At 51.7% G+C, this 17123-nt stretch overlaps 6 protein-coding genes and 1 non-coding gene across 7 annotated transcripts; 3 read left to right on the plus strand and 4 right to left on the minus strand.

Annotated features, from left to right (window-relative positions):
• Positions 1–209: 209 nt before the first annotated feature.
• Positions 210–7013, minus strand: QC763_0045320 (uncharacterized protein; the record flags this gene model as incomplete). Its single annotated transcript, XM_062905679.1, has 3 exons — positions 6026–7013; positions 2956–5968; positions 210–1134 (listed from the first exon to the last, which is right to left on the minus strand). The coding sequence occupies exons 1-3, from the start codon at positions 6474–6476 to the stop codon at positions 210–212; spliced, it is 4389 nt and encodes a 1462-aa protein (XP_062769359.1). The 5' UTR covers positions 6477–7013.
• On the plus strand, positions 2688–2759 carry QC763_0045330. Its single transcript has one exon. It is a non-coding gene; the product is annotated as a tRNA-Thr (tRNA).
• A 1694-nt stretch (positions 7014–8707) lies between the features above and the next one.
• QC763_213730 (uncharacterized protein) lies at positions 8708–10068 on the plus strand. Its single transcript, XM_062910414.1, has 3 exons — positions 8708–9069; positions 9133–9619; positions 9693–10068. Exons 1-3 carry the CDS (start codon positions 8804–8806, stop codon positions 9801–9803), a joined length of 864 nt encoding a protein of 287 aa, XP_062769360.1. The 5' UTR covers positions 8708–8803; the 3' UTR covers positions 9804–10068.
• An 845-nt stretch (positions 10069–10913) lies between these two features.
• Positions 10914–12215, plus strand: QC763_213720 (uncharacterized protein; the record flags this gene model as incomplete). Its single annotated transcript, XM_062910413.1, has 1 exon — positions 10914–12215. One exon carries the CDS (start codon positions 10914–10916, stop codon positions 12213–12215), a length of 1302 nt encoding a protein of 433 aa, XP_062769361.1.
• Positions 12216–12460: 245 nt separating this feature from the next.
• On the minus strand, positions 12461–13548 carry QC763_213710 (uncharacterized protein; the record flags this gene model as incomplete). The annotated part of the gene is made up of 1 exon (XM_062910412.1): positions 12461–13548. The coding sequence occupies one exon, from the start codon at positions 13546–13548 to the stop codon at positions 12481–12483; it is 1068 nt and encodes a 355-aa protein (XP_062769362.1). The 3' UTR covers positions 12461–12480.
• A 520-nt stretch (positions 13549–14068) lies between these two features.
• QC763_213700 (uncharacterized protein) lies at positions 14069–15031 on the minus strand (the record flags this gene model as incomplete). Its single annotated transcript, XM_062910411.1, has 1 exon — positions 14069–15031. The coding sequence occupies one exon, from the start codon at positions 15029–15031 to the stop codon at positions 14069–14071; it is 963 nt and encodes a 320-aa protein (XP_062769363.1).
• A 290-nt stretch (positions 15032–15321) lies between these two features.
• On the minus strand, positions 15322–16887 carry QC763_213690 (uncharacterized protein; the record flags this gene model as incomplete). The annotated part of the gene is made up of 2 exons (XM_062910410.1): positions 15729–16887; positions 15322–15670 (listed from the first exon to the last, which is right to left on the minus strand). The coding sequence occupies exons 1-2, from the start codon at positions 16103–16105 to the stop codon at positions 15322–15324; spliced, it is 726 nt and encodes a 241-aa protein (XP_062769364.1). The 5' UTR covers positions 16106–16887.
• Positions 16888–17123: the final 236 nt, after the last annotated feature.

The following is a 17123-nucleotide window of genomic DNA, read 5'->3' on the forward strand; positions in this document are numbered from 1 at the left end:
ACTTTGTGACTGGATATGAGAAATGTGGACATTTAGGATTGCGTAGGGGATTTGATGGCTTAGAGGGGGTAAATAGATGTGTCGGGGTCATGGGCATGCATTTCTTTGTCCTGATGGGTAGGTACGATTTGGGTAACTGTTCATTTGCGCTGATCTTGAATAAAAGTTGAATATTGTTGATCTCCTACCTAGCACACAAGCATGCTACATCAAATTTCCCCTGAATCCCAAACCACCACTCCTCCAACTACCGTCAACACACTTCTCAACTGTTTGATCCTTTCCTCCGGAATTGTGAAGTAGTCCTCACTAAGCACTGCTACATCACCCAGCCTTCCTGTCTCGAGAACACCCAAGCTATGCTCGTCAGGCCCGCCTAAGAACCAAGTGTTGTGTTTTGTAAAGAGCTCCAGAACTTCTTGTCTGCTGATTGACTGGCCGGGGTTGATGACCTCTCCTTTGGCATTTTTTCCAGTAATTGCATAATACGCATGAGGCCACGGGCTCAAGGGAGCAATGTTCGCCCCATCAGGACCGAACCCTCCATGGATTCCACTGTCCAGGATTCTTCGAAAAGGAGGTCCGGCGGGGTTTGTTGTGTTACCTGTTCCTGAAAGGTAGAGCCAGCCAGAAACATTCACACCCGCCCCTAATACCTTTAGTCTTCTGAGAGAATCTGTCGAGATCCTTGGCACATGGGCGACAACCCAGCGTAGATTTTTGATGGAGACTTCGGCGTCGACCTTTTCAAAGCCCTCTAGTTGTGTTTTGAGATCATTTTCTCCAAGAGCGTGTACCTCCAGCCGCCACCCTGCCTTGGCTATTTTAAGGGCGGCAGCTTCAAAGACGGGCCCGCCGGCATAGTCTGCGATCCCGACGGCGAACTCGCCGATGGCACCGGTACGCACCATGTCATTGCCAAAAAAGGGGAACGTGTTGCGCAGGCGCTCTACAAGAGTAGGGTTTTCTGTCGTTGTGTCATCGTGAAGGAAGTTTATGCGAAGCCGGATGATGCCGTCGAGGTCATTGTACACCGAGAGCCAGGGAAGATGAAAGGTATACAGATCTTCTGAGGCAGCACCGTCCGAGGATGTGTTGGTCGCACTGAAGGCCCCTTGATCCAGCTTTGGTGGCCTGGATTAGTAAGAGCTCCAATAATGTTCACCAACATCTGTGGCAGGGTGTGCAGGCGGGGCATGAAGGTGAGGGGACATATATCGCAAGAAGAACCTACGTGTGTTGTCACTCCCACGCTGGCTGCATACTCCATTGCACTCTTCACGCTCCTCTTTCTCCCCTCAAACCCCAACAAGCTCTGCCTCAGCCACAACAGCGCTTTTCCATTTTCCAGTCCAGATGCAATACTTCCATTGGTCGCTATCACCACGCTAGCCTCTCTTTCCAAGATCTCTCTGCCTTTTGTATTTGTGGTAGCCGGACCAGAAAAGGATGTGGAGATGAAGATTGGGTTGTCGCTCACTGCGCTATCCAGTTCCTCCAACGTAGGGAGTCTCTGTTCCTTGAGCTGATTGGGAGAAAAGCCACCGATGGTTGTGATCCACCCATCCTTTGGCACCCCTTTTGCACGCTGTTGATATGTTGCTTTCACATCAGCAACAGACAAGGACAGCTCGAGAGGGGTATGGTAACCGGGTCTGTTTCCAAGGAGAACAATGTGATTATGGCAGTCTATTAACCCCGGTACCGCAACTCGACGTCGGAGGTTGATTTTCCTGACTGGAGAGGACGACTGTGACAAAGTGCGTTCGGCCTCGGGTAAATCGTCGCCAGTATATGCAATGTATCCATCTCTGACGGCCAAAATGGAGACTACCCGGTTGCTGGGGCCGATTGTGTGAATTTTGCCGTTATAAAGAAGCACAGACCCGCGTAGAGAGCCCGAAGAATGGGACTGGGTGATGAAACGAGGGGGGAAAACTGGAGTGAAGGAAGATTCAATCGACAGCGTGGAATTAGTATTGCTGGACACTTGGACGTCGAGTGGGGAGGCAAATAGGACCCAGAATTGGAATACGAGTAAGAAGGGTAGGATGGTGATAATGGCGAACATGACTCTCAGGGTGTCCACGATTAATGGATTTATGTTCAAGTAGAATGCGGAGCAGACATTTGTGCTGTCAATGCTTCGGAGTATGTCCCGTAATATACTACCTAGGGTAGTAAACCCTAGCCACATTATATACCTGAAAGGTAGGTAAGGTACCTTGCCCTCCTTCACTTGAGGGAGGGTACCCGTCGCGATGATCACATACCCACGAAGGAGGGGGAGTGGACAGAGGTACCTTGGGTAAACGAGCCAGTGACTAGGTATCTAGATATGCAATACAATGGAAATACCCGGCGGACAAAAAATATCAGCCGAAGCATGCTCCTAGGCCGGTGGTTCACTAGTCTGAAATGCATACATATATTGGTAGTATTGCATGAGGGGTTGCTCTAGCAGCTTGAGCACACTGGTGATGGGTGGTTTTGTGTCATCGTTCGGAAGTTTGGAGAGCTTGGCTTGCCCATCACCTGTAAATAAGCCGCACTGCACCCTCTTTTGGAGCCAAGACCAATTGAATAGCAATGCTGAAAAGACTTAGTCACAAGAAAAGGAAAAAGACGTCGTTTCTGTCGCATGATATCAATTCTGAGTCTTGGTGGTAAAGCATCCAATCATAAAAGCCTGCTTGGCCAAGTGGTAAGGCGTCGCACTTGTAATGCGAAGAGCACAGGTTCGATTCCTGTAGTAGGCATTCATTTTACCACACCCAGTTACGTTGATCCTGATCACACAAATGGAACATTTTTGTAATTGCAAATTCTTCATGAAAACCTCGAACAGTGGACAGAAATGGCAAACAGACAACAACAAGCCAACACCCAGATCACACTACCCTGCGTCTTTTTGCACTTGACCGAAACCTTGGAGAACGCCGTCCTCTCTTGGACCCATGAGCCCCATCATCCCAAGCCCCATTTTGTAATTCTTCCTCCACCCGTATCGCGTGCTGTATGGCCTTGTCCATTCCATTCCTCACATACTCCTCTGGTGTGCTGTCGCCCTCTAGCCTCAGATGCCATGCTCGTATACACCGCTTGGGATCAAAAGTTTGTACTGGCAATGGACCGAAAAGACGAGATTCCATTCCACTGCGCATAAAGTCATCCAGTGAAGTCCATGGTCTAGGACCTTGACGGAATTTCTCAGGAGCTGGGCCCAGTGCTGAATCAACGCTGTGGGTGATGGTCCTGGTTTGAGACGTCTTTGGTCTTTGGCTCGGTATCGTGATGCCCTGATACCTTCCAGGCAGAGTTTGTGCCACCAACCTCCCCTGACTTGTGGGAATATTCAGATTTCTAGACAGTGTATCGGTACTGCCATCTTCATCCTCGCTCAGGACCTGGAGAGTCATGACGCTCGACATCTTCGCCATCGTAGGAGCGTCATCGCCATCGCCAGCGTCTTCCTCTCCAGCCCAAGGGTTTTCACCGGCATAGAGCTTGCGGTAGTACTCGGCCAGCGGAATTCCCTTCGTCGTGGGAGTAGAGCGCCTCACACTGGAATCAATGTATGACGAGTCCCCCTCAGCAACATCTATATTGTCTTGAATAGTCTGGTCCATTCTCCCGTCGTTCAGGTCGCCCGGCGCATTAAACAAGTTTCTAAGAGTTGTGACAGATTCCTCGTCAGCCGGCATCGATAACCCATCAACAAAGGAGTTTTCTGCAGCTTGTTCTGCCTCGAGTAGTATCGTATCATCAGCTGCCCAAAATGCCGGCAGGTTTGTGACATCTTTGAGGGTCATGTCTGGGTTTTCGAAGAACCCTGTTCTCAAAACGTATTCGCAGTATTTTTCCAGGCGGCCAAGTGCCCTATTTTCGTGTGAGGGGTCATTCGGGTCTGGCAGGATCGTGGATTTCCCATCAGGATCGGCAGAGCTTGACTGCTCGTGCTCGGCCTCTAACATCCACTCATCGTAAAGATCAGGCTTGCTCTTGGAATCACGGTGCACAGGCACAGTGCCACCGTCTGTGAATTGTTGATTGTTGATGAACGATATCTGGTCCTTCCACCATTCCATGAGGCTTTCCAAGAATCGAACTTCGTTGTTAATCCTACGGATGGTGTCGTTATGCTTGCGGTCGAACTCGTGATGCATGCTGATTTGGGAAATTATGTTTCTCTCCTTGTAAACATGAGCCAAGCTATAATCAGCCTTCCTGCCCTCAAAAGTGGAATTTACATGATGCTTTTCCTCCTGTAGGTGCTTGACCTTTCTGCGCTCCACCTCGGCCCAAAAAGAGCTTCTCGCCGCCAAAATATTCTTCACATGTTTGTCCACAATGGCAAGTATCCTCTTATCAATGTCGGAAAGATTCCCACGTGTGGCAATGTCGATTTGGCGGGACCTCCGGATGTCGAGAGTACTAAGCTCCCTGGCCATGAAGGGATATAGTTCCCAGACTGGCTTGTTCACTCGGGCCACGATGGCAGCTTCTCTAAGGGGGGAGTTGGTGCTCATAGTTGGGATTGACGACTGGTGCGAGCTCGAGGACTGCTGTGACCTTCCAGACTGTTGTGGGCTTGAAGACTGATGTGCATGCGAAGGGGTGGACGTCCCGGCCTGGGGGGCGGTGATCAGCGGCTTCACATAAAAGTTGTTCATGAACGGATACGTGTAATTCTTCTCGGCTATTTTGAGCAGTTTTCGTCGGTCATTCAATATTTTGTTGTGCCGGTGAATTGTTCGGACGAGGTCTTTGTATTTCCCACCGCGGGCTTCCATAACCATGATGACAGCCGACCGGGAAGGCCAAAAAGGAAACGTGTGTACCCTAATCGCGGCGAGAGCCATGTGAGCTTGCTGAAAGTCCTGGGTAGCAGTGAAAGGCCATCGCTGCGGGTCATAAGCCCGATAAGGCATCCCGCCCCTGATGCCCATGGTCCACATGACCGGGCGATCCCTTTTGTCCTTCGCCCTTCTATGCTGATCCAGTTTATAATCGGCCAACGCAATGACATGTCCGTAAAGCCAGTCGTTGCTGGGCCATTCCTCCCAGCGTCTTTCCCTTTGTACCTTCTTGGTTTGAGTAAATTCGGTCCACCATGCACATGTTGCTTCCTTCATGTCCGCCGTGTTGTCGTATTCTTCGGCTGCGAAATCAAACATATCCTCAAATTTCCCCACGAGATCAAGCAGTTCTCCGCTGTATTTTGCTCGCAACTTCTTGGAGGTTGCGAGTTTGGTAAAGGGAAATTTGATCTCATCGCCGGCTTGTTCCCGTTCGGCAACGTGAAAGGCTAGCTCTCTGCCCAGACCCCACGCTTTGATGTGTTTTTCAGAGATAGTCAACAGTGTCTTTAGCATCACACCGAAATACATCTTGTCAAACCACGTCCCCGGCTCTGGAAGCTTTTTCAACCTTGCCTTGTATTCACCGTGAACGTCATGTTTCACGTCGCACGCCAGGCCAAAGTCTGCAAGGTGAATCTGTGGGAAACAGGCGTTAAAGTTTTCGAGTCGGGGGTCTTTTTGTTTTTCTTCAGCAGAAGGGTAGTGCAGCCAAATATTGTGTAAGTGGCCGTCATTGTGGCCAATCGAGACCCAATCTATCAACGTTGGATGCTTCAAGTCGGGCTTCAAGTGGTTGTTATTCCGGAGGTTCTCCTCTGGAGATTTCACATGGCCTGTGTGCAGGTAGGCATAAGCCCGCCCGACTTGGGCGATGAAATGCCAGATGAATTCCTCGGGGATATCCTCGGCTCCTGTACGCTCCGAATTTTTAGACAAGCGCCCTTTCTTGTAATTCTCCAGGAGTTCCCAGAGCGAGCCGCCATTGTAGTATTTCATGAACATGGTTGACTGTGAGTCTCCGTGCCAGTTCTTTATGTCGTTGTCGGGTCTAGTTCCGTAATCATGTATCTGAACTGCATACATCTGCGAGATTGGATAGAGAATAGCTACGTAGTACACATTTTATTAGCAGCTGCGTCTGGATGATGATGGACAACACATACGGTCATATTCTAGCGATCTGTACGCTGCAGGGTCGTCCAAAGTCATGTACTCAATCTCTGGTATGATTCCGTTGACATTGCTTGACAATCGCCACGAGATATTGCCCAGCACCTGTTTGATGACCACCTGCTCCTCCGGTTTGTCCACAGAGTGGAACAGCCCTACCATCACACCATTTTTGGTCACGTACTTCGGGAGAGTAAACCAACGGATCAAAACAAAGCCCTTGGGACGAGCCTGTAGCCAGATGAGGGATTTGTTGGTAACAGGCGATTCGTTTTTGTAAGCTTCTCTTTCGGCCACCTCGGGCCGCTCGAGTGGAAAGGCTACCAGTGTCATGTTTTTCCACCCTCGCTCTTCGATCTTCTCGCCAAAAGGTGTATCTGTAGAGCGTTGGACGCCCACAAAGCCGGAATCATCGCGAATTGTGCTGTCGTTCGGAGATGCCATTATGGCGGTTCAGATAAAACCTCGGTACTCCGGTGTGAGGGGCAGTTTTGACCAATGTCTGGATTATTATGAGCTCGTGTAGGCAAATTAAGTAGGTAAGGTAGCTACCCGATTGGTGATGAGATGTATATTTTAGGTCTTAGACAACAAAGCCCTATCATCTCCAGATCCATCATGCCCTTCTTTGTCCGGGTAACTAGGAACAGTTCAAGTAGCTGTTTCACAGGCAGCCTTCACTCAGAGACAAAGGATAGGTATCTCATCGAACCACTATCCAGCTAACCACTTTTTCCGGATCGGGCTAGGAACTGCCAGTCATCAAACATAGAGACTTTGAAAGTGGCATTTGACTATGCCCTTGGTACCCACACCTACCTCCCTCTGTGCAACTGGTTTCATACACACCATCCCATTATCTGGGCGGCATCATCAATTCGCCTTGTCTACCACACACACCCAGTCTCTCCCAGCATTGTACCTGCACCTACACTCCACACAATTTATCGAGATGGAGTTGGATTCTGCGTTGCTGCTTCGACGTCTTGTTAGTGATGATGTTTCCCATCGGTCTTTTTCAAGCTACACTGGATCGAATCGCATCCTAATTGGACACTTGGTGAAAAATAACCAGAGACAATTTCTGACAGTTACGTGCAGTGCTAGAACGTTGCGTGTGCACTATACCTGCCCAAGAAAGCGGGATTAGGACTCCGTTCACACATGGTTGAGGTGGGACTACAAGATTTAGGCTGTTAATTCTGAGCTGCAGGTAGCCGTAGGAATGCAACTCTGTGACCCCAGATTAACAAACAGCCTAAAGGTGGAGTACACAAGAGAAGTCTCTAGACAGGTTCAAGTGCATTGTTTGTCAATCAGCTAGGTAGAGATGTCCTATCTGGTTTGAATCATTGTTTCAGCGGATAGACTGTGGTAAAATACCTACCTACCATATCAAATCCTTGGGAGCCGTAGCAAGACTTGACGTTAGTGCATAAGGCCTGGAACAAACATACTACCTGCCAGTCCTGCCTACTTACACAAGCTTCCCGACCTACTTTGCACTCTGGCAGGTTGCATCACCTACATTCCTTGACTCGCAGCTTGATCAAGGGAGATGTTCTTCCAGGTTCACAGACATCCTTTCGGCCGCCACTGCCCATGTTGAGCCTTCAGCTTGGCAGTACCAGTTCTCGGCCTCCATATCCCGTGGTTGCCCGTTGAAGCAATTGAAGCAGGCCCCATATCATGAGGCTCTTTGGACGCCATCCATTGACATACAACTGCACATGTTTAGCTTAATGTCTTGGGTCGTAGTCTCACTGATTTACCCGTCGGTTGAATCGGTAGTTCGCTCCCTGAGGGCCCTGTTCCCTTTTTTGCCGAACTGGGTTGCATCTTTCGGCAAGGCTGTCTACGTACCAACCCATATTACTCAATGCAGAAAGGCCGGTGGCCGAGAACCAGAAACCCGGTTTGAGAGTCGAACTGACTGGGAGACTAGCACAGGGAAACACCATGTCATGAGGTCCTCAGTATATTGAATTTAGACCTCCTATACGCGCGGCTAACCTTGGTGTACAGTCCTTTCACGCTTCTGGTTGCATTGCACAGATCGGTTGCGTGTGAATTCCAAGTTGTTCAACTTGGCACTCTGGAATTGCAAGGGCTTTTGATCCCATGCCTTTCTCCTTGACATTTGCGGTGTTATGGCGGTCTAGAATCCGTTCTCGTCTCTTGTTTCATCACCTGTGCTGTTTTGCATGAACTACGCTTGGACGAATTCGGCATTGATCAAGATGTTAGTGCCAATTTCGACAGATCACCCACATGTAGGTACCTTAGGTACCTTGTGTCAAGAGCACAGTTACCTGCTGGTAATAAGAAAGTCGGTTGTTCAATCTTCGACCAGTTTCTTGTTGGTTATGTCCACTGCACTGGGCCGTTGTGCCAATTTGTGGGGAAGTGCTTCAAGGAGTGGGTTGAATCGACGTTAGATGACAGGTGCTAGAATCCGGGGTAATGGCCTGCAAACAGAACAGAATCCACCCGGAAAGGAATCCACAACCAAGGGGTTGCATTACAACCAGGTCCTCATGTAACGCAGGGACCTCCGTTGTCTCGCAAAGGACTGGAGTTGAATGCCTGGGCCAAGGATAAGGGGCAAAATCCGCTTCCTCCGAAGACCCAATACCACCTAGCTGGCAATGAACGGATTGGCATGTGGAAATCTATATAAGCACCTTTGTCGCCCAACGGAGGAAATTGATCCCAACCCTCTTGTTCGACCAGGCCTGTAACTTTCCAGTTGTCTCTCCAGAAACATCAAGATGGTCACCCTTTCTTCCCTTCTCGTTGCCGCCGCGACAGTGGCCACTGGTGTCTTCGCTGCCCCCGGTGAGCTTCCTGGGCTGGCCAAGCGTCAAACCTACACAACCAGCGCTACCGGTACACACAATGGGTACTACTTCTCCTTCTGGACCGACGGCGGCCCGAACGTGAGGTATACCAACGAGGCTGGCGGCCAGTACTCGGTGTCGTGGTCCGGCAACGGCAACTGGGTTGGTGGTAAGGGATGGAACCCCGGTACTGCTCGGTGAGTGTTGCAACATGTCGTCGTGTGCTGGTGCCAGCAGCTGACAAGGGTCATATGCAACAGCACCATCAACTACACGGGCACCTATCAGCCCAACGGCAACTCGTACCTGGCCATCTACGGATGGACCAGAAACCCTCTTGTCGAGTACTACGTGATTGAGAACTTTGGCACTTACAACCCATCCTCGGGAGCCACCCGCATGGGAAGCGTTGTCGATGGCGGTGCCACCTACGATATCTACAGGTCCACCCGCGTTCAGCAGCCCTCTATCGAGGGTACTCGTACCTTTGACCAGTACTGGTCCGTCCGCCAGCAGAAGCGCACCGGCGGCTCTGTCAACATGGCTACCCACTTTGCTGCCTGGGAACGTGCGGGACTCAGACTGGGAACCCATGATTACCAGGTTGTCGCCACTGAGGGCTACTTCTCGTCCGGCTCCGCTACTATCAACGTTGGCGGCTCCTCGGGTGGTGCTCAGCCCCAGCCCCAGCCCCAGCCTTCTTCCAACCCCAACCCTGGCAACGGTGGCGGCGGCGGTGGTTCCAACGTGAGTCCTCCTTTGCTCTCTAGGCCAGGTGCTTGATCAGAATAGAACAATTAATAACCATTCACGAAAATAGTGCGCTGCCAGATGGGGCCAATGCGGTGGTCAGGGCTGGAATGGTCCTACTTGCTGCGAGTCGGGCACTACCTGCCGTTCCAGCAATCAGTGGTATTCCCAGTGCCTTTAAGTTGTTGGATTTGACCCTGGACGTTCTGGGATGGGTTCTCACCACGCGGTCTCAAACTTCGATGGACAGGAAGGGAAAGTCTGTAAGGTAGATAGGATAAGGGGACGCCTCATGCTTCATGTACATAATTGCACCCTTGCATGCCATCACGGTATGTGGTACAAATACTCGTTTTCTCCATCAAAAGCTTCGACCGATGTGTGTCTGCGTGTGTGCAGAATCCTGATGTTTTGGACGGGATGCCCTAGTCGGCTGAGATGTCGAGAGATTGAAAAGGCTGTCTGTGGTGTGTGTAGCTGGGGTGTCTGCGGTGTCAACGAATAGGGTGAGTGGTAAGAACCTTGCATCTTTGTCCTACAGTCACACCACCGTCGCCTGCTTTCTCCTCAGGTCCAACCAAAATGCCGACACGGTGAGACAGGAGACAGGGCTGTGTCTCTGATGTCCTGGTGGTGTAAACACAGCTGGTAGGTAGCTAGATTCACAACATCGTCGAAATGGATGGCTGGCTGAGTGTGATCAGGTAAGCTCGCATCAAGTCAAAGAGGGAAAAGGCATCGAGGCGGTACATCAGGAACCTCGCCGCTATTTTCCCCGCACAAAGCGAACCTAAAAACCCACACCGCTTGCCTCGTTGAGATAAGGCCCTGTTGCCCTGAAGAGCGAGAACCAAGGATTGACCAATGGCGGTCTTGGCCCGTTCGCCATCGCCTTCTTGGCCTCCCCCTGCAAGAGTTCCATCGGTCTCTTGACCTCGATCGAGGACCAAACCAAGTTCGGACCATGACAGCAGAAGCGGGGTCGGCAGTTCAGCCTATGGGTTGCCATTGGTGATGATGGGTGTCTGGTTCCTGCGGTCTGCCAACGGCCAGCTTTGAGAAGCGTCACGTTGGCGCACACGGTCCCAGAGCTGAAGGGGGTGCTCGGAGAGTAAAAGAAGGACCGGGCTCCATATTTTGATCCTGTCCTTTTCCCTCGCTCTCAACCGTTGCTGACAGCCAACCTTTTCTGCCCGTCCACGACAGGGTCAACCCACCATCTGTGTCCTTTCACCGATTCACTGGAAGCCAGCACCCTGCGGCTCATCAACGCGGTCGACAGCAACGTACAATGGCGAATAATTCCCCACGCCGACCCCCATCGGGGATCAAGGTCATCGTGGTCGGAGCTGGCTTCGCGGGTCTTGCTGCGGCCATTGAATGCGATCGGAAGGGCCACTCCGTCACACTGTTTGACAAGGTTGATAACATTGAAGAGATCACCAGGATCGGCGATATCATCTCTTTCGACCCGAATGGCTCCGTTGCCTTCGAGCGCTGGCCAGGTGTTGTGGATCAAATGGAAGCCATTGCCCGCCAGACTAAGCACATTGACCTATATCACCACCAAGGCAAGTTTGTCACGCGGCAGGACTTCTCCCACGAGAAGGCATGGGGAAGAAGGATCAATGGCCACCGAGGGCAATTGCACAACATCATATACCGACATGCTGTGGATCGTGGTATCGACATCCGCCTCGGGAAGCGGGTGGAGGACTACTTTGAGCAAGACTCGCCCCCTCAGGCCGGTGTGGTGGTGAACGGAGAGCGCATCGCGGCGGACGTGGTGATCGCGGCCGAGGGAGTGAGGTCGCGAGGGAGAAAGATTGTGCTCGGTTTTGACGAAAACCCAAAGTCGTCCGGGTACGCCGTGTACAGAGCCTGGTTTCCGGCCGACCGGGTGCGCAATAATCCTGTGATCAAGCATCTGGTTGAGAATGGCGACACGCACCAGGGCTTCATCGGGCCGGACATCCACTTTCTGGCCTCCACCATCAAGAACGGGACCGAGGTCAACTGGGTCTTCACCCACATTGACGATGGGAATATCGAGGAGTCATGGCAGTTTCCGGGAAAGCCCGAGGAGGCGCTCAAGTATCTTGAGGGGTGGTGCGATGTCGTGCATGAACTGGTCAAGGCGACGCCTGATGGAAGATTGATAGACCATAAGCTGGTGTACCGAGACCCCCTGCCGACATTCATCTCACCCAAGCGGCGGATTGCCTTGATTGGCGACTCTGCGCATCCGTTCCTGCCCACGTCGATTCAAGGAGCGAGCCAGAGTATCGAAGATGGCGTTGTATTGGCGACCTGCCTAGAGCTCAGTGGTAGACAGAACATCCCGCGAGCTCTAAAGGCGTACGAGAAACTTCGATACGCACGAGTACATCGGGCACAGGCCAATGGCCCAAAGATGAGAGAGAGGTGGCACAAGGCAGACTGGAATGAGGTGTGGAAAAAGCCAGAGATGATCCACCTCATTCGGGAAACGTGGCTGCTGAATTTTGATGCCGAGAAGGATGCATATGACAGGTTCTCCATTGTCCTCGAGGAGTTGGAGAGAGATGAACAGCAAATCAAACCAAGGCTGTAAATATGCTTTCCTTGCTTGTTTGTATCCCGGTGTCGATGAAATGACGATCGAGAGATTTTCTTATTAAATGAACATCTAGGTAGCGAACTGTCTCGCGGTAGAAGTAAAGCCTTGGGTGATGGTCCTATGCCAAGATTGTAGCCCCTGAACCCCTGATTTAACCCTGAACCCCTGAGAAATGGTGGAGAGTGATGTAAACCCCACTCTAATTTGTAGAACAATGTAGGTGAATACTACTACTATATCTTCTGATAAATAAGATGCGTTAGCGAACTCCTCCCAGGGCCCCCATTGTCATGCCTGCCAAAACCGGCATCGCCATCGTCCATGACCTTGCCAACCCTCTTCCCTCATATTCTTGCTCAGGCTTAGACCACCTGCCACCCGCAAATTTCCCACAGCCGTAGCCCCCATAACCAAACCCATACATCTTGGACCCTGGTCTGAGATATCTACCCTTCGGCTTGCTATAACCATATTCCGACTCGTCGTAGATGATCTCGTCGAGGTAAGGACTGATCGGCTTGGCGTCGGCCACACCTGGGAATGTGTGACCAGGTGCCTCGAGATACATGTGGGTCCTGTTCTCGTCCTTGCCCAAGAACGCTGGGCGGGAGGTGTGCATGGCGGTGGCCATCCCCCTGCGAAGGATGCGATGTTGACGGTACATTTCTTTCTCCTTGAGAACCCTCTCGGCCCGTGCTGAGACACGCTCGTCATGTGTTGTACCAGTAAGTGTATCCTTCAGCTTTCTCGCTAACGAGCGCTTTCCCGAGGTTTCACTGCTCTTGGAGTCAGAGCCAGAGTCATCCGTTGGCTCGTCAGACAAGTCATCGGCGCTGTCCAGAACCGTCTCGGCAATTTGAAGACGGACCTTGTCCTTCTCTGCCTCGCTGAGTGACGAAAGAAATTCGGAGTCGTCATGTGGATGGTGCCAGATGGATCTGGGGTTGGGGTTGTAGTTGGTGTCAACGAAGAACTGGTGATGCGTGTCTGGATCAAATTCCCTAACCCATCCAGAGGGAACGGGGCGAAGTTCGTCTTCCATGCTGCGGCGGGCTTTCATTGGAATGGCGTCTTTGTGTTGGAGTGCTGTGGTTGTTGAGATGGTCCCGGAGCTGGTTGAACTGGTTTCGTTGTTGCCAGAGAGTGACGACTGTAATGCTTCAGAGTGGATTGCGGGTGGTGAGCCTCTTTCTACCTTGGTGCTGCTCGAACGTGATGGCGATACAGACATTGTGGCACTTTTTGGCAAAGGCGGGAGGGGATATAAGTAGAGATTTACCCGAAACACACAGGCTGGAATGCAGTTGGCAAGCAGCTGTAGTAGCATGGAAGGAGAATAATTTGAAACGAAACTCGCGCCGTTGAAGTGAGTAAGATTCAAAGCTTGAACGCGAAAGAAGGGACACAACTGCTTGTTAGTGTGCTCTGAAAGCCAATCTGACATGATGGAAGTCAGACGTCATATAGAAGTCAAATCACTGTTGCATCGAAAGTGGGTTTGGACACAGAACTACTGCAAAGCCAGTGCTGGCTCATGTGAGCCACGAGACAGCTGCAAATATAGTCTGGGACTCGTCTACATTAATTCGCGATTGGAAGTCAAAATGGTCGTGTTTGCAGAAAAACCTTTACATAAATATGTGTGTATCAAGAAAGAGATCGAGGCCCTTCAAGGCATGCATCCTCCGATTCGAAAGTCCCGTCCCATAGCACGTGAACATTGCGCAATTCCGTTCACTATGCTAGCATACAGAATAATTAGTACTCCATTGAAGTCAAATACAAGGTACAATAACTATCACCTCACGCCTTCTTTTGTCCATGAGGTGACCAGGTACCCTACCTAATTATATTGCCTGCCTTCCCCTTACGTTAAAGAACTCATACTCGTCACTGGTATTGTCGGTTTCCGCCACCATCAAATCGGGATGCCTTCTCTCCTGCTGCCGACCTGCCTTCAACATCCCAGGGCTTGCCATTCTATGATCTCTATCCACCCTGATTTCACCAAGTTCGGAAGGCGGTATATGTCGCGGTCTGATTCCCGGAGCAGCTTCTTCCACTCTGCGATGCGGCAGGGGAGCTGTGTGTAGGACGTATACACACTGAGGACAGTATCCATCGGTATTGATATTTCTGTGACGATGGTGACACCCTCTACACCAACGCGCGTGAGGATGGGCATGAGAATGTAGAAGCCTGTCTCGTAGTGTGGTGCCAAGGACCACTCGGGGTTGGGGTGGACCCTCGCCAAAGACCCGGTTGTACGAGAGAGGCCGGAGGCTATGCCGGACACCGTGAGGTTGCCTCGATGGTGATGGCGGTGGAGAGTGCCGCGTCCGGACGTAGCGGCATCCTGGGCTTGGGGCAGCCGGTGCACCAGGCGAGGTGCTACGAAAATAAGGTCGGTCGTGATCCTCTCCTTCGACACCCCCAATGATAGCCCGAACAGGAGAGGGATTGCGGAAGGGGGGAGAGTGGCGTGTGGGCGCAAGCGGATGTGGTGGATATGTTTTCAGCTGGTAGCCTGCCTCACGAATGATCATGCTGGCACCTGGGGCATTGTATATGATGGTGTTAGAGGATTCGTAAGCGCCTTCCGGGGGTTGCTCCATTTGACCCAAGTTGACAATTACCTTCACCGGGCGATCGGAGTCCCTACGAATCGCAGGAATAAGGCGGTGAGAAAGAAAAGCATCGATGGCATCCAATTCGGAGACTTCACGTGTCACAGCGTCCCCGATATAGGGCGCCGTCTTGCGATAGGGATAATGCCTTGCCCCATATGGTTCAGGTCGGTGATGTGCCATGGCTTAGACTCAAGTGGGTGGGTAGGTCAGAGAGTGAATTTGGGCAAAAGAAAGAGCTATTCAAAGGGGCCAGGAGGGGCAAATGTAGGGGTACTACGCAGTCGAGCGTGTCAAGGGTAGCTACCTGCATTCTGTCTCACAACCTAGAGTAGTACAGCGAAACCGGACAGCATCTTCCGAGAACCAAAGTCTTGCGTGATGAAGTGTGTATTTCTGGTCAGGGCCTTTCAGTTGATTTGAGCTGTATCTAAGAGAACATGAGCAAGGTTACCATATCCTCTTTCTGTCATCTATCCTTGAATTTCAATCTTGCGAGCCCCCGTCTTTTCAGCCTTGGGTACGAGGATATCCAGAATGCCTTGGTTGAATTTGGCCTTCACCTTGTCTTGGTCGATGTTGTTGGGAAAGTTGAAGACGCGGGAGAACTCTCCAAATGAACGCTCGCTCAGCCAGTACTTAGGTCCCGAGGATTTATCCTTGGAATCTTTGGTGTCCTTGGAATCCTTCATCTTCACTTCACTGTCTTTACCTTTGGCGCCTTCTATCTTCTTGGATGAGTCGGAGCTGCCCAGACGAAGCGATGGGTCACCCTCCTCGTGCTTGCGTTCGGTGTGGCCACTGACAACCATGGTCTGCGGGCTGGGAGATACAAAGTTAGGGATGGGTTGGGTAGAAGGGGAAAATGGGGGAGGGGTACTCGGTAAATCGAATTTCGACATTTTCAGGCGAGACACCTGGGAGCTCCCCTTGCAGGGTATAATCTTTGTCGTGCTCGGTGACGTCGAACTTTGGCGAGAAGTTCTGGAGGCTGGTGCTGCTGTCGGCATGGTGACCTCCGAGCTCACGGGCGTACTTGTCGAAGTCATCCAACATGCGGAAGAGTGACGAGAAGCCTGGCGTTGGAGAATTGGCGTGGGAGATGCGGGGGTACCAGAGAGACATCTTGGGCGGAGTTCTGTTTGAGATCCTGGGACCAGTGATGCTATGTGCGAGCCGGCGGGTAGTGGCTGACTTGGGAGCTCTTGAGCGGAGAAGAGTGGGAATCTTGCTGGTAAAAGTGCGCGATGACTGCATGGAACCTTGGCTGAAGGGCAGGTTGAAGACAGCCTATCTTACATTTGGCAAGCAAGCAGACATCTATATACCAGTTCTCGTCTCTCCTTGTCTGCTTTGACATTCCTCTCGGTTGATGGTCTCCGTCATGTTGGCTGTCCCGTGGCTTTGTTCTTGAAGCGTTTGATGCGTAATGTGGTCGTCGTGACGATAAGATGAACTGACCTGGACGCGCTGTGGTTGCTCCATCTGAAATCCCAACACTGCACAGACGAGACCCACCAAGAACTGAATCCGACCGTCGGCGCCCGGAGGACGGGAGTGGAGACGGGAGGCTCCGGGTGTGAGGCTGGATGCTATCTGGCCGGTTCCGGGAAAGAATACTCTCTGGACCGATAAAAGACCCATCCCCTCACCAGTCAAAGACAGCGGAGAAAGTCCGAAAGGAGTGTGATGTGATTGGATCTGTGGAATGACAGGGCCGGACCTTTTCCGCCGACAAGCCCTGGTTTTGGTTACGGGCTAGCTCGAAATAAGCAGCAGCTAATCTGTAAAGGGTAACACACGGACTTGTAACTGTGATGTCATAGGTAACAATCCTTGGATGTTGCCCGTGGGATGCCACCCCGCAGTTTGACCACCGGGGAAAGGGCGAGAACCTCTTGGTCCTTGTACCGACTTTTCATTTTCTGCTTGCTGCCTCGAGTCCCTCTTGCTCCGTAGGTGGTACGCACTGATCAGGGAAGGGCTTGTTCTCCGCCAAGCTGCGCATCCACCGATCACCCAGCCAGTTTGATGACTGAACCTCCCCACACTCCCATCATTCATCATTGTGCAGGATTACCACCAAACATCGTACGATTCTTGCATCCCCCAGCTTCTCGACTGCCCGCTTGAGCCCTCTCCCTCCAGCGCAACGGGCGCACCAGCCCACACCGCACCTCACCACCTCCCCGACCGACAAGTAGAGCAGTTTCCAGACTGCCGCAGCGGCCCGCTAGGTAGCCCACTTGCTCCGGCCCGGGCTCAACCAGTCAGG

Source organism: Podospora pseudopauciseta (genome assembly GCF_035222475.1).
Source record: "Podospora pseudopauciseta strain CBS 411.78 chromosome 2 map unlocalized CBS411.78m_2, whole genome shotgun sequence".
In the NCBI taxonomy this organism is placed as follows: Eukaryota; Fungi; Ascomycota; class Sordariomycetes; order Sordariales; family Podosporaceae; genus Podospora; species Podospora pseudopauciseta.

Excerpts from the sequence above, each read along its gene's own strand:
- QC763_213730 (XM_062910414.1), top strand. The coding sequence starts at position 8,804 with ATGGTCACCCTTTCTTCCCTTCTCGTTGCCGCCGCGACAGTGGCCACT. Across the intron at positions 9,070-9,132 it reads TGGAACCCCGGTACTGCTCG|CACCATCAACTACACGGGCA; the intron begins GTGAGTGTTGCA and ends CATATGCAACAG. Across the intron at positions 9,620-9,692 it reads GCGGCGGCGGTGGTTCCAAC|TGCGCTGCCAGATGGGGCCA; the intron begins GTGAGTCCTCCT and ends TCACGAAAATAG.